Source organism: Girardinichthys multiradiatus, chromosome 4, assembly GCF_021462225.1.
Source record: "Girardinichthys multiradiatus isolate DD_20200921_A chromosome 4, DD_fGirMul_XY1, whole genome shotgun sequence".
Lineage (NCBI taxonomy): Eukaryota > Metazoa > Chordata > Actinopteri > Cyprinodontiformes > Goodeidae > Girardinichthys > Girardinichthys multiradiatus.
This window is the reverse complement of record NC_061797.1, coordinates 33,891,503-33,908,227: the sequence shown is the minus strand read 5'-3', so window position 1 is coordinate 33,908,227 and position 16,725 is coordinate 33,891,503. Positions and strand designations below refer to the sequence as shown.

Here is a 16,725-nt window from a genome sequence, read left to right as displayed (position 1 = left end):
GTGTAGTCAATGCCCTAATGAAAAGAACATAGTAGAGATTGAAATATTTTCCTGTTTAATTGACATTGATCTTACTGGTTTAGTTGAGTTATCAGATTTGGAGCTTGTAAATGTATATTGAGCTTTGTCAAAGTGCATCTCCTGTCGCGTTGTACTATGCAGAAAAGAGTTTGTGCAGCTCCAATAATTGCTTGCAAAGCACCAAGCCAAACCTCTCCATTGTATTGGATTTAGGCTTCAAACACAAATTCAAGCTTTGTCTGAAAATGTTATTATGGTCATAAATCACTCAAAAAATGTATAAACAGACCCCAGAGGGGTTTAAGTGATACAGCAGTCTGGCCATGATTTTAACATCTTTTTTGTTGAAACACAAAAATATCCCAAGTTAGCTGCACAACCTGTATACATAAAAAATGTGTTGGCCATTAGTCTATGAAAGTTAAGCAGCTTATCTTTATAATGTTCTTAATGCAATGTCTTGTCTTAGATGATTCAGTTTAAGTAATGAAAAAAGTACAGCCTTTTTCTACATTCTTACATTATTTTGATACCATTTATATTTAGTTTATACAGTTTGCTTTTTAAGCTAATGTAATCAGGTTTTGAATACATCTGAAAAAATTCATGATTTTTGTTTGCTTAATATTGTCATTGCTCAATATGGTCATTTTTTTAGAACTTCCAATATATCATTTAGAAAAGACCTACATGAACTGCAACTGGTGTTTAATTGTTAAGAGATTATGACTATTTAAACTGCCCTTAAGCCCATCCTGCTCGTTACTAGTGGGTTGTTTCCTCCTTGTTCTGATACCTGTGTCATCTTGCACTTCTTTGAGACAGTTGTGAGAGGTCGGGGATAGAAGTTAGGGTTAGATGCTCGGCATCAAATGCCAAGCTGGTAATTTCCTGGATAAGACTAATCCATCTGGTGACTAGGATGTGAAGAGAGGCTGGGTTAAGTAAGTGTACTTCAAGATAAACACGCTATCATAGGAGAGAACTTAGGAAAGAGGGATGTGTAATGGGTAAAAGAAAAGCATCTAACCAACTCAGCCAGGCCTGGATGAGATTTGGATGAGTGTGCCCTTCTCCCCAGGTTCCGAGTCTTATGCCAGTGGCAAGCATCGCTCATACTGCTTCCTATTTAAAGGTTCAGTAAAATAGCAAGTAAGAATGCAGTGATTAAAAGCAGCAAGGGAAAATAAAATAAATAAGAATAAACTGTTTAACACAATGGAGATTTTGCACCTCATTACAGCAGAATTCATCTTTTAACGGAGCCAATCGGAAGGTATCATGATTCAATTCTAGAACTACCTGAGCTGTCCCGTGTGAGCTAGTGGCTCTATTCTGAACTCCTCTCAGAAGACCTCCTCCCATCCCTTAGGTTTAATTCAGACAACTTCTGAATATAACAAATTTCAGCTGCTTTCATCTCATTTCCATTATTTCCCAAGTCCCATGACTATGTGCAAGGGGTTTGAATGTAGTTTAATCTTTGGGCATGGCTTTTTCTTCACAACCTTAAACTAATACAGGAACGTTGTTACTGCTGACGAACTCCATATGTTCAATTCTCATTTTGTTTTACTGTGACTTGTGGATAAGATAAAGATACTTAGACACTTTTATTTGAATAATTTGGTGGAAGATGAGGTGCTTTAAGTTTTTCAGTCTGGTTTTAAATGTTTCCATGCACAGAATCTGCATTGTTGAGGAGTGACATCCTCCTAGCTATGGATTCAGGAAACCATGCAATCTAGTTCTCATAGATTTAACAGCTGTCTTCAATACAGCGGACCTTAACATTCTGATATCCCGCTTAGAGCATTGTGTAGATGTCTGGGGTACTGCACTAGAGTGTTAAAGGAATTCCAATCTTTGATGGCTTTTAACCTTTTAAATTTTGCTGAAAATTCAATTCAGTTTATTTATATAGCGCTAATTCACAACACGTCATTTCAAGGCACTTTAAAAAGTCAACTGAATCAAATCATGCAGATTTCAAATCAGGTACATACATTCAAATTCATCCTAATTAGACAACAGCGCAGTCATATTCAGTTTATTATTCAAATTGGTTAAAAAAGTTTTTCTATCTAAGGAAACCCAGCAGATTGCATCGAGTCAGTGACTAGATGCACTGATTCAATAAGACCGGGGTAAAGATTTTTTTTTTTTGCAGCTCTCATCTAAACGTCACTGGTGGGTCTTATTATTGTGTAGACGTTGGCTGTCTGACAGATTCCAGAAAACCTATTGTCACAAACCTTATTTTTAAAATGGATAGTGATTTTAGACTGGATGTGCAGATCAGTGCAATAGTAAAATCCAGCTTTTTTCACCTGAGGCAATTAGCCAAAAATAATAAGCATCTTGTCGAACGATTACGTCAAAACAGTAATCCATGCCTTTGTTACAATTTGGCTGGATTACTGTAACTCTTTGTACCTTGGAGTCAGTAAGTCATCCTTATCCCTCTTCAGTTGGTGCAAAATGCTGCTGCATGGCTTGGAACACAGAGGAGAGAGGATATTATTCCCATTTGATCCTGTCTGCACATGTTGCCTGTCCATTTTAGAGTTCATTTTAAAACTCAGTATTTAATTTATAAATGGTCCTTCCCTTTCCTGCCTGTCTGAGCTTCTGCACCTGCAGTCGCCTTCTCTGTCAGTCAGATTGACTTACTATGGAATGCTATGCCGCTGCAAATTAGAAAAGCCTTTGGTCAGTGTGCTGTTTTCTAAGTGTTTCATAAATAAAGATAGCTTGGCTGGCTTCATGAAGCATTCTGTCTTTATGAAGCATTCAGTCTCTTTCCCGTTAAAGACAATGACTTCAGATGAAAGACACACACTCTCAATCTGACCACTTTTTAGTTATTTTTTTAAATTTGGGACTACAGGGGTTGGACAATGAAACTGAAACACCTGTCATTTTAGTGTGGGAGGTTTCATAGCTAAATTGGACCAGCCTGGTAGCCAGTCTTCATTGATTGCACATTGCACCAGTAAGAGCAGAGTGTGAAGGTTCAATTAGCAGGGTAAGAGCACAGTTTTGCTCAAAATATTGAAATGCACACAACATTATGGGTGACATACCAGAGTTCAAAAGAGGACAAATTGTTGGTGCACGTCTTGCTGGCGCATCTGTGACCAAGACAGCAAGTCTTTGTGATGTATCAAGAGCCACGGTATCCAGGGTAATGTCAGCATACCATCAAGAAGGACGAACCACATCCAACAAGATTAACTGTGGACGCAAGAGGAAGCTGTCTGAAAGGGATGTTCGGGTGATAACCCGGATTGTATCCAAAAAACATGAAACCACGGCTGCCCAAATCACGACAGAATTACATGCGCACTTCAACTCTCCTGTTTCCACCAGAACTGTCCGTCGGGAGCTCCACAGGGTCAATATACACGGCCGGGCTGCTATAGTCAAACCTTTGGTCACTCATGCCAATGCCAAACGTCGGTTTCAATGGTGCAAGGAGCACAAATCTTGGGCTGTGGACAATGTGAAACATGTATTGTTCTCTGATGAGTCCACCTTTACTGTTTTCCCCACATCCGGGAGAGTTACGGTGTGGAGAAGCCCCAAAGAAGCGTACCACCCAGACTATTGCATGCCCAGAGTGAAGCATTGGGGTGGATCAGTGATAGTTTGGGCTGCCATATCATGGCATTCCCTTGGCCCAATACTTGTGCTAGATGGGTGCGTCACTGCCAAGGACTACCGAACCATTCTTGAGGACCATGTGCATCCAATGGTTCAAACATTGTATCCTGAAGGCAGTGCCGTGTATCAGGATGACAATGCACCAATACACACAGCAAGACTGGTGAAAGATTGGTTTGATGAACATGAAAGTGAAGTTGAACATCTCCCATGGCCTACACAGTCACCAGATCTAAATATTATTGAGCCAGTTTGGGGTGTTTTGGAGGAGCGAGTCAGGAAATGTTTTCCTCCACCAGTATCACGTGGTGACCTGGCCACTACCCTGCAAGAAGAATGGCTTAAAATTTCTCTGACCACTGTGCAGGACTTGTATATGTCATTCCCAAGACAAATTGACGCTGTATTGGCCGCAAAAGGAGGCCCTACACCATACTAATAAATTATTGTGGTCTAAAACCAGGTGTTTCAGTTTCATTGTCCAACCCCTGTATGTCTCCACAGTTGTCTCAAAATTGGATTTGCTCTAACAAAGCAAGAAAACAACCAAACCTATCAGCATTTAGGCTGGTGGCATCCTGCCACCAGGGAGCTTATTTTAAAACTCATCTATTCAAGCTTTACAATCAACTTTCAACCTCGAAGACAACCAATTCTAAGAAAAACAAAAACAAAGGAAAACAGTTTTTTTATGAGTTTTTTTTTTTAATTCCCTGTAGGCTATGAAGGTAACTTGTAGGAAAGACTGTTGTCAACATTATGTACTGAGCCATGGCTTGGCAGGTGAAGGAAAATTGAGAAGAGTTTAGTCAAAATGACATTCTACGGATCACTAAAAGCTTTCCACTCATGGTTTCCTGGGGCTTTTAGAATGGCTTAGGTGCATTGCCAGTGGATGAGTGTGCACACCAAAAATCTTTAATTAATAAACTTTAACAAAATGTGTAAAGAAAAGACACACAAATACACAAGAAGGCAAGCTGGTTTTATTTGTTTAGCACCATTCATGCACAATGTAATTCAAAAGTGTGTTACAGAAAAATAAGGAGTAGGTAAAGCAAGTAAGAACACAAGGAAAAGCAGTCAGGCAGTCATTTTCTTACGCTTATTCCATAGTGGGTTGTGGGGAACCTGGTGCCTATCTCCAGCAGTCTATGGGCGAGAGGTGGGGTGCACCCTGGATAGGTCGCCAGTCCATCGCAGGGCAACACACAAACAACCATGCACACACTCATACACCTAAGGGCAATTTAGAGAGACCAATTAACCTAACAGGCATGTCTGGACTGTGGGAGAAAGCTGGAGTACCCGGTGAGAACCCACGCATGCACGGGGAGAACATGCAAACTCCATGCAGAAAGACCAACAGTGCTACCAACTGCGCCACAGTGCAGCCCCGAAAAACATTAAAACGTAATAGAAGTCTAGAAGTCTGTTGAAAAAACACAAAATACATAGTGCTTTTCACATATTGGCCCCTCTCTATGGACCACATAAGTTTTAAAAACAATATAGTTTAGTGGCTCTTATAATAATCAAAAGTTAATTTTTGTGATTTATTTTAGAATTATTTGAAAGCATTCTTTGTTTGCAGCATTTGTTTGCAGAAGCTCACAGCAGTGGAGATTGGGCACGGTAAAAACTAGGCAGGCCAGGAACAAACTAACAAAGGAGATCAAAGCAGCCAAGAGAAGCTATAATGAGAAGCTGAAGAACAGCCTTTCTACTGGTGATACCTCGGCTGTATGGACTGGTTTGAGAAACCTGACTGCCTACAGGAGCACCTCCACCCATCCTGAACAGAGTCGTCTCCTGGCCAACCGTCTGAATGGCTTCTACTGCAGACATGACAGGAAGCCGTTCATGCCTCAAATCATCTCCTCCACATCCCATTCAGGAACAAGTTCTTCCCACAAAGCTATCAACCCCCTACCTTCAGATCCTCCGCCTGCACAAAAAATCTCCAAGGAAGATGTAAATTGGCTCTTTCAGCGCATGAAAACAAAGAAAGCTGAAGGACCTGATAACGTCTCCCCATCATGCCTGAAAGCCTGTGCAAATCAACTCGCTCCGATCTTCACAAGGATCTTCAACAAGTCACTGGAGACGTGTGAGGTCCCCTCCTGCCTCAAATGATCCACCATCATCCCGGGGCCCAAGAAACCCACCTTCCTAGGATTAAATGACTACAGGCCTGTAGCCCTGACTTCTGTGGTCATGAAAACCTTTGAGCGGCTGGTGTTGAAGCACCTGAAAGACATCACAGGCCCCCTGCTGGACCCCCTGCAATTTGCTTACCGAGCAAACAGGTCGGCAGATGATGCTGTTAACTTAGGTCTACACTTCATTCTGCAACACCTCGACCACCCAGGGACGTACGCCAGGATCCTGTTTGTAGACTTCAGCTCGGCCTTCAACACCATCATACCAGACATCCTCCACCAGAAGTTCACACAGCTCAACGTCCCAGCCTCCACTTGTCAGTGGATCAACAGCTTCCTGACGGATCGACAGCAGCAGGTGAGACTGGGGAGCATCTTCTCCAGCAGCGGATCAATAAGTACTGGTGCCCCCCAGGGGTGTGTTCTATCCCCACTCCTCTTCTCCCTGTACACAAATGACTGCACCTCAGCGGATTCGTCCGTGAAACTCCTGAAGTTTGCAGATGACACCACTGTCATTGGACTGATCCAGGACGGTGATGAGTCTGCATACAGACAGGAGGTGGATCGGCTGGTCCACTGTTGCGGTCAGAACTACCTTGAACTCAACCCACTCAAGACTGTGGAAGTGGTGGTGGACTTTTGGAGAACACCACCCCTATACACCCCCCTCACCATCCTCAACAACACCGTGTCAGCTGTGGACCACTTCAGGTTCTTAGGAACCACCATCTGAGGACCTGAGATGGTCTTCACACATAGACACTGAGAAGGCCCAGCAGAGACTGTACTTCCTGAGGCAACTCAAGAAGTTCAACCTTCCACAGGAGCTGCTGGTCATCTTCTACACTGCCATCATTCAGTCTGTCCTGTCTTCATCCATCTCAGTGTGGTTTGGCTCATCCACAAAACAGGACAGGTCCAGACTGCAATGAATAATCAGGACTGCAGAGAGAATAATCAGGGCTGACCTTCCCTAAATCCAGGACTTATTCAGGTCTACGGTCAGAAAAAGAGCTGCAAAAATCTCTGCAGACCCCACACACCCTGCACATAAACTGTTTAGAGTTTTACCTTCAGGCCGTTGCTACAGAGCACTGTTCACTAAAACCAGACGCCACAGAGACAGTTTCTTCCCCCAGGCTGTTTCTCTGTTGAACATTCAATAGAGTACAAAACAACAGCATACAGATGTTGCAAATGCACATTTATATTTATATATGTGTATATTTGTATATTGTGTACAGGTCCTTCTCAAAATATTAGCATATTGTGATAAAGTTCATTATTTTCCATAATGTCATGATGAAAATTTAACATTCATATATTTTAGATTCATTGCACACTAACTGAAATATTTCAGGTCTTTTATTGTCTTAATACGGATGATTTTGGCATACAGCTCATGAAAACCCAAAATTCCTATCTCACAAAATTAGCATATTTCATCCAACCAATAAAAGAAAAGTGTTTTTAATACAAAAAACGTCAACCTTCAAATAATCATGTACAGTTATGCACTCAATACTTGGTCGGGAATCCTTTGGCAGAAATGACTGCTTCAATGCGGCGTGGCATGGAGGCAATCAGCCTGTGGCACTGCTGAGGTCTTATGGAGGCCCAGGATGCTTCGATAGCGGCCTTTAGCTCATCCAGAGTGTTGGGTCTTGAGTCTCTCAACGTTCTCTTCACAATATCCCACAGATTCTCTATGGGGTTCAGGTCTGGAGAGTTGGCAGGCCAATTGAGCACAGTGATACCATGGTCAGTAAACCATTTACCAGTGGTTTTGGCACTGTGAGCAGGTGCCAGGTCGTGCTGAAAAATGAAATCTTCATCTCCATAAAGCTTTTCAGCAGATGGAAGCATGAAGTGCTCCAAAATATCCTGATAGCTAGCTGCATTGACCCTGCCCTTGATAAAACACAGTGGACCAACACCAGCAGCTGACACGGCACCCCAGACCATCACTGACAGTGGATACTTGACACTGGACTTCTGGCATTTTGGCATTTCCTTCTCCCCAGTCTTCCTCCAGACTCTGGCACCTTGATTTCTGAATGACATGCAGAATTTGCTTTCATCCAAAAAAAGTACTTTGGACCACTGAGCAACAGTCCATTGCTGCTTCTCTGTAGCCCAGGTCTGGGGAATGCGGCACCTGTAGCCCATTTCCTGCACACGCCTGTGCACGGTGGCTCTGGATGTTTCTACTCCAGACTCAGTCCACTGCTTCCGCAGGTCCCCCAAGGTCTGGAATCGGCCCTTCTCCACAATCTTCCTCAGGGTCCGGTCACCTCTTCTCGTTGTGCACCGTTTTCTGCCACACTTTTTCCTTCCCACAGACTTCCCACTGAGGTGCCTTGATACAGCACTCTGGGAACAGCCTATTCGTTCAGAAATTTCTTTCTGTGTCTTACCCTCTTGCTTGAGGGTGTCAATAGTGGCCTTCTGGACAGCAGTCAGGTCGGCAGTCTTACCCATGATTGGGGTTTTGAGTGATGAACCAGGCTGGGAGTTTTAAAGGCCCCAGGAATCTTTTGCAGGTGTTTAGAGTTAACTTGTTGATTCAGATGATTAGGTTCATAGCTCGTTTAGAGACCCTTTTAATGATATGCTAATTTTGTGAGATAGGAATTTTGGGTTTTCATGAGCTGTATGCCAAAATCATCTGTATTAAGACAATAAAAGACCTGAAATATGTCAATTAGTGTGCAATGAATCTAAAATATATGAATGTTAAATTTTCATCATGACATTATGGAAAATAATGAACTTTATCACAATATGCTAATATTTTGAGAAGGACCAGTATATATATGTATATTATGCAAAAACAAAACCAGAGAGCAAAGTGTACTGGAGTCAAATTCCTTGTTTGTATGTACAAACTTGGCAATAAAGCTGATTCTGATTTTTTTCAAACTGGCCTAAAACGTTTGCACAGTACTATATATATATATATATATATATATATATATATATATATATATATATATATATATATATTTATAGATAGATAGATAGAGAGTTTAAAATTATGTCATTTTCAGAACTTTCTTGCACTTGGTGGACACAGTTCAAATGAGACTTAATTGCCAGCACCATTCCAGACAATGACTTGGTTCTTAAAGAAAAACTTGCCAGATGAAATGGAGAATTAGAGAAAAGTAAAATAAGAAATACTGGACAGAAGAAAAGGCAAAAGAAAATGTGAGGAAAGTGTTTGTGAAAGCTAACAAAGGAGATTTTCAAAAGGGTGCGCAGTAGCTAAGAAAGATGAAGTACTTCAGGATTCATTTACATCAAGCCTGACAAGAACCTCACTTTTCCCCAAGAGCCGCACAGCTCTGGCTCAGAGATTCCTAAAGAGGGCCTCGTCTTCGAGCTCCCTCTCCGTGCTCTGACTTTTCTTTTTCTCCCTCCTGTCTCTTTTCTTTTCCCTTTTTTTCATATTCACTCCCGCACTCTTTCTTGTGCTCTTATGCGCTTGCCAGTCTTCAATCAGGCATCATGAAAGTGTCTGTCAGGGCTTCTTAACTATCCTCTGAGAGGCAGACACTTGTCTGGGCCTGCCTTCATCCCCTAAAGGCGTTTTTTGACTTGGACTTATTTCCCTCCTCACACCTTTTCAACTCTCCTAAAGAGCTGACAACAAGTGAGAGCGACAGGGCAAGATAAACATGAGTGAGAAAGACAAGAACGAAGATGAGAAGAGGAAGTAGTTAACTGACGGGGAGCCAGTATAAAAATGGAAATGAAAAACAGAGAACACTGAATAAGTGAAAAAGAATGGAAAGACGAACTCAAACAATAAAAAGGTGAAGGAAGGAAGTGACCTTATGATGAGGAGAAAGAACAAAGCAAGGTGGACTATCGCAGAATAGAGAAGATGATGAGGGAGAAGAAGGGGATTCTAGTAAAACAGGGAGAGTCACATTTATCAGTGGTCCCACAGTGTTTCTTAAATGCAGGATTTGGAGATTGGAGTAAAAGAAGTGATGGCTTGAGCACATTAAAGTTTTTTTTTGTGGTTGGAGGTGGAAGAAGGGTGTGTGTGCACAGGTGGTGGGTGTCGCTCTTATAGAAGTATCTTCCCTTTGTCCTGGGTTTGATGTAAAAGGAAGCTGCTCCTGCTTTGACAGTGTTGTCGGCCATGCAGTTTTTAATATTCATGGAGTCGATCGAGAAGGGAAAGGAAAAGAGGAATAGGGTGGAGAGGAGAATTTTGGTCAAACGGAAAGCTAATTTGCAGCTCATGCAGTAGAGCCTGCGGCTCTTTCTGCTACCTGGGAAATGAGCTGGAAGATTAGCTGAATGTATAATTTACATGTTGTCAAACACACAAGCATAAATAAGTACACACAGTGTGCAGAAACCTTTTGAAAAAACACATACACACACTTTCTCTACAAGTAGAAACTCGTTTTGGTTTTTTTTTTTGTCCATGTTATTTTTGACAACTCGGTCATATCAATGAAATTGTTCAGTAACAAAAGGGCACTCTGTAAAAGAACACTTTATTTTACAGTTTTTGTGATTATATTTTATATTTCTTGTTAAAGGCACACATTTATGATAATTTTTCAATTTGCTGCCACGGTTTACATTTTGATGCGTGGATCTTGCTGTCATTTACAGATCTATGACCAACGAGCAAGTCTTTTCCTGGATGGGCTTGAGGAGGACGGAACACCTTTCGACACAAAACATCTGATCAGCACGCTCTCTGATATCAGCGAGTATGGTGCCATGTGGGTGGGACTTAGCTCCAATGGTAAGAATGTCTGTTTTAGGAATTTAGTGATTAATGGGCTTTCCACTGGAAATGGCTATTTTTTTTAGCTTGAATGTCTTATGATTCTGTAAAATATTTGGAAATATGGCACGTTGTTGTCTATCACATAAAGAGCAACACAATAAGCAAAAGAAATGCAAATATGTCTTCAGTGTTCCGAGAAGTTCCAAATATTGCACAAATTTGACATTTATTTTAGGAGATACATATTTAGAAAATATAATGTCTGACATGGAGACTGCGGTATCAGTACTTGAATTAAAAAAATTGTATATTTGAAAAAAGGAAAAAGATAAAACATTCAGAATGTGTCATCTTCTGCATGAGGTGGGATCTGATAAAAAGTCAATAAAATTGATTTTATTTGTACAAATCATTTTTGTTGTAACATTTAATGTGGAGTTGGAGTAATATGGAAAAGAAAATGTAAAGTTCAGTAGATCGTTTTATATTCCTACATGAGCCTACCTGCAGGCAGAGTTTTTTTCATATGAGAACCATGACCTTAGACATACAGGAACTGGTCATTCTGGCAACTTTACACTTGGCTGTGAAGCTCCCCAGTTCATGTGGAAGGATATGGACAGATACCATATTATCTGCAAAAATAAGACTGTGATTTTCCCTAACTATACTTCTCTCCATCATCAGGCCTTAAGATCATGTTAATGATCTCCTGGCTATAGAAAGTTGCCCTTGTTTCCCTTTTCTCAATCAATCAACCTTTATTTATAGAGCGCATTACACACACAAAGTGACCAAAGTGCTGTACACGTCCATAAATGAGGACAATACATGGGTAAGGTGCTCCTGTTGCTTGTGTAAGGAATATGATTATTGATTAATTAATATTCATCAAGAATCATAATTTAAAATAATTTGAAAAATATTAATTTCTTAACCAAAAATAATCACTTACGAATAGAAATCAGAGATATCCTCTGGTGTTGTGATTATGGGCTCAAAGCTCTTTAATAGTTACAAATTATTAACCAAAACCACAAACTGTCACTGTTTATTCAACCGGTTCACTGAAGGTGGGGGAACTTCGACCTTGTTTTGACAGATAAATCACTCTTGCATGAAATAAACACAAATGCTTCTCTTAATTATATATATGAAGATTTATTGAAGCCAAATAATCCTGATAGACCATTATTCTGGTCCAAAAACCTTCACCTAACTAACAAGCACCGTTCTACACAAAGGGAATAAAAATTACTACCTAACAATAATAATAAAAGAAAAATATATATATGCATTTAGTGTCTATGAAGATCAAACCAGCAGTTTATGGACAAAATGTGTAATTTGGGTTAAATGGAAAGAAGTCGTGCTGATGTCTCGATCGCAGCAATCAGCTGATGAAACAGTGGGGCCACGCCCCTTTAGCCACAACCAGCTGAACGCCCCAAATCTTGACAAAGAGTCATAAAACTCTTGAGGCGGGAACCCAGTGGAAAATTTCCAGCAATAAAACTGGAACAAAGAGTGGTCGGGCAAGGCCCAGACCGCAGCTGCCTTGAATGAAAAACTTTTAAAAGTCCAACTTCTAACTCCTGGCTTATTTGGGATCAGCCAGACAAAACATTAACCACGCACGATTCAGCAGCGCTTGCGCAGCAAATAAAAATACAGCTCAGCATAACATAATTCAATCAGTATTGCATGCAACAAGTTAATACTTTAGATTAACTACTGGTGATCCTACATCACCTTAACTGCCTCATCCTGCCCAGACCTCTAAATGCACCTATCCGGTTTACTATGAAAAGAACGAAATTACTTTGAAGTTGATTTCTGCTCTCCACCGGTTGAGAATGGATCAGGTCTGAAGAAAAGGAGGGGGGGGGGGATCACGCGTCCGTGATCAAATTAAGGAAAGAAAAAAACGGTAACTTCTCATCCGTCCACGAGGGGAAAATATGAAGAACCTTTAGTCGACTGCATACACAAGGAGGAAAACTCTTCTCCTTGGACATAGAACCTCTGTAGTTTTCCACCTGCGCCGGTTGTGGCACGGTCTTCGATCGGCAAATAAATCCTCTGATCTTCTCGTATCAGACAGATTTCCAGCTTTCAAGCTCTTCGGGAATGGCCTTGTGGAGCAAAAGTTTGCCTGCGAGCTCTTGTCTTACCAGAAATGCGCCTCCTATTCGCTGTCCTGTGACAGGCGGGAAATGGCCCCGAGGGATCAGCCGGACAAAACTGAGACTTTGCATCTCAGCCGGTTTATACTTCTAGTGACGTCAGAGCTGCGACGTCTGTTGAGCTGCGTGCGTCAAAATGTGCGACCAAAATGGATGGCCCCAACACTTGTTACCCATGAGCAGCTGGGCAGCAGCATTTCGGACCAGCTGCGGACAACATAGAAGAGAGTTGTCAACCTAGCATAAAGAGAGTTGCAGTAGTCTAGGGTAGAGGTATTAACAACATGCATAACCCTTTCAAGGCCACTGTAAGGTAAATAGGGTGTGATATAGCAGGTTAACCTTAAATGATAAAACCTAGACTCGACCACTGCAGTGACCTGTTTATCAAATTTCAAACCATTGTCAAAAAATGATCTGAGTGAGGAATCTTGTTTTTTGTTCTGGATGCATTCATGTATATAAATTGCTCTTTGTCTTATTGGTCCCCTGAGACCAAACGTCCTGTGTTTATAGACATGACAAATATGCTAACTAAATCAGCCAGTCAGGATCACTTTGTTGGCCACTGTGCTGGACCCTGTGCTGCTCAGGACATGGTACACCTTTGTCTAAAATTAATACTGAGAGCAGAGCACATTGTTTCATGAAAGCTACCAGATATTTGTGGAATAGGAAGCTCTGATACTCTGATCCCAGTTCACTTATAGATAGTGAATGTTATTTTATGTGGCTGCATATATTCAGTGCATGGTAAGGCATCATTTCTGAGGCCTTGTCCACACTTACCTGAATTTTTTTGCAAAACCCCTTACAAGGTTTCCAAAGAAGAGATCTTTAACGTGGTGTAAATGTGTAAACAAAATATATTTTACAAGCTATTAAATAGAGGCCCACTTTGCACATAATCACTCTCAGTATGTCACAAACCACAGCAAACTGTGTAAAAGAATACAGGGGCTACAGCTGTTTTGGGAGGATCTTTAGCCAAGTACTTATTTGTCATAGCTCAAGTACTTCTTTTAGATTTTAATGTAGTTAATGTTGACTATCGACCGATAATTAATCATTAAATTGACAATGTATTTAACTGTAATACACATCCCTTTCTTCACCCTGTGAAGAAGCTTACCCTGTGTTGGGTTAAGCCTCTGGTTTGTCTGGTAGAGGTCCCACTAAACATTTCATGAGCCAGTTTGTTCTCATGCAAAACCGTATAGTTCTAGAAGCAGCTTTGAATCTGGTTTTCCCAATTTTGTGTGGCTTTTTTCCCCCTGTGCAATTAAATATACCACCTCATATGGTGGCTTTTAAGATTTGGCTTGGATTATTGTTTGTTTAGTTAAGACTGGTTTTTGGTCTTGACCCTCTCACGTCTTGTGTTAAAGGACAAAACTAAATGCTGATTTAGCAAGAGGGGGGTGCTGGTTTTTTACCACCTTTACAGGCTTTAGGCCTTCACGTTCAAGCATTTCAACAAACAGAAGACATTAAGGATGCCGTTCTTTGCTTATGATGACATGCAACCCTATATTGGACAAATTCCTCTTGGTACTTTTGACAGCTACAAGAGGGCTATTGATAAATGTTTTGTTTATGCTCATAATGGCCTCCTGTCCATTTGAGGCCCTTGGTCTTTCTGATGATAGTGGTATGTCTCTGTCCTCCTCAGGGCTTTCAGCCTGGATTTTAGGTTAGATTTTATTTGGTATTACAGAGTTGATAAAAATAATATTATTGGCTTAAAGGATAATGCAAATATAAATTGGTTGTAAAAAATCATTGATTGCTGTGTAATAGGTTAATACACAGGGTACTTTCTAAGACGCATGCAAAAGATTTCGAGTAGTAAGGTAACAGTGTTAGTACTAAATAAAGTATGTAATTTCCTATGCATTTACAGTCTTCTATAACTGTTCCTTTTTTGCTTAATAGTCCTAAAGGAGCAAAAAAAATACTTAAGAGTTTATTATGTCTGTTCATGGTAATGTGTCAATGATTACTTCACCTCTGTTTTCTCTCTGGCCTTTATCCTCTTTTAACTACATATCTGTGATTGATTCATGGGGCCTGTGAGCCATTTCAAAGTCAATAGCAGGGAAACTGAGAGAAAAATGATATCCGTTTAACTCTAGAGTGATAAACGAGTGTTTTTGTTCTCGTTTATCAGCCATCGATTCCTAGTTCACAGCAGGTAGCATCTGATCAGCTCAAGATCACATAAGAAAGGTTGATCAATGAGAGTGATTGGGGCAGTGCAAGAGTGTGTGTGTGTGTGTGTGTGTGTGTGTGTGTGTGTTAAATGTATGTAAGAAAAGGAGGTGTTTGAACCCAAGGGGAGTGCCTGGAATTCTGATCTGAAGATTAATTATTCAAATACTGATCAGCTGTATCGATTAACAACTATGTCGGTTTGTGGTTTTGTACCTATTTATTGGAGTTTGAAAATACGAGTGGTCAGATTTAAATGTTCATGCCAGCCTTTTAAAGGTACAGTGTATAGGACGCAATGACATCTAATGGTAGAAAACAGCAATTCATGATCACTCAACATTCTCACCTAGTGGAACTAGACAATGTATTGAATTGCTGTTGTACCTGCATCAATATGTGCACCATCTAAATCACAAAGGGCTCCCTGGATGCAATATTTTGTAGGACATTCAGTTGCAAATGACATGCATAACATTCCGCAAGCAAATAATATACTGGATGATTGGGATGGCTTTTCACTGCATTTGGTGCCCAAATCTGATATGGATTTGGGTGTCTACATGCTCAACCTCATAGAATGTGGTAGAAATCATGAATTGTTCAGTTAATTTTCAGTTAATCACCACGAATATTGTATGTGCAACAATAAGCAGCAATATCACAAGTATATATGTTCACCTAATGTCGTTACCTCCTGGGAAAGAACATGATAAAACTTTTTCTCTTTCCAAAAAAAAAAAGCTTTTGCAACAAACATAAATTGGCTTTTAATTAAGGTGTTTTGTTTTTCTTTTTTTTGATGAAAACTTTAATCATAAATGTCATAACCAAAAACACAAAAGGTGGGTAAAATACAAACTATCAACAAACATTACAATCTTAGTTTGATCAGAGTACATAGTTAATTAGAAAAAGGAAAAAAAAAACACACACAGAAATAAGGTACTTAGCCTTATTAAAATAAATCAGATTTCTAATTTTAAACATAAAGGTAAATATGTTCTTAAACAGTTTGTTATTTATTCAAATTCAATTCAAATTCAAAAATACTTTATTAATCCCAAAGGGAAGTTAAATGTTGTTATAGCTCATATTATGAAAGTTTCTTCAAAGAGCCGTTGTAGATGCTGATGGCTGTGGGCAGGAAGGATCTCCTGTAGCGCTCCGTCTTACAGCAGATCTGAAGAAGCCTCTGACTGAAGACACTCTGTTGTTGTAGGACAGTCTCATGAAGAGGATGCTCAAGGTTCTCCATAATGTTCTTCATTTTATGAAGAATCCGTCTTTCCACAATGATCTCCAGAGGTTCCAGAGGAGTCCCCACAACAGAGCCAGTCTTCTTTATCACCTTGTTGAGCTTTTTTAAGTCTCTGGCTCTGATGCTGCTTCCCCAGCAGATGATGGCAGAAGAGATCACACTCTCCACAACAGACTTATAGAAGATATGCAGCATCTTGCTGCAAACACCAAAGGACCTAAGCTTCCTCAAGAAGTACAGTCTGCTCTGTCCCTTCTTGTAGATGGCTTCACAGTTGCATCTCCACTCAAGTCTGTTGTCCAGGTGAACACTGAGGTATTTATACTCCTCCACCACCTCCACTTCTTCTCCCATGATAGAAATAGTTTTTGACTTATTCCTGTTTCTCTTAAAATCTATAATCATCTCCTTTGAAGAGGTGCTGCAGAATCCCACAGAGCTGCTCTGCACAGGCCT

General features: G+C 40.5%; 1 protein-coding gene across 1 annotated transcript in view; it reads left to right on the top strand.

Moving 5' to 3' along the window:
- Positions 1-16,725, top strand: part of ush2a (Usher syndrome 2A (autosomal recessive, mild)) — a 360,158-nt gene that overhangs the window by 17,770 nt on the left and 325,663 nt on the right. Inside the window, exon 7 of the mRNA XM_047364117.1 lies at positions 10,491-10,626. Coding sequence (XP_047220073.1) covers positions 10,491-10,626 — 136 coding nt within the window. The remainder of the gene's footprint in view (positions 1-10,490; positions 10,627-16,725) is intronic.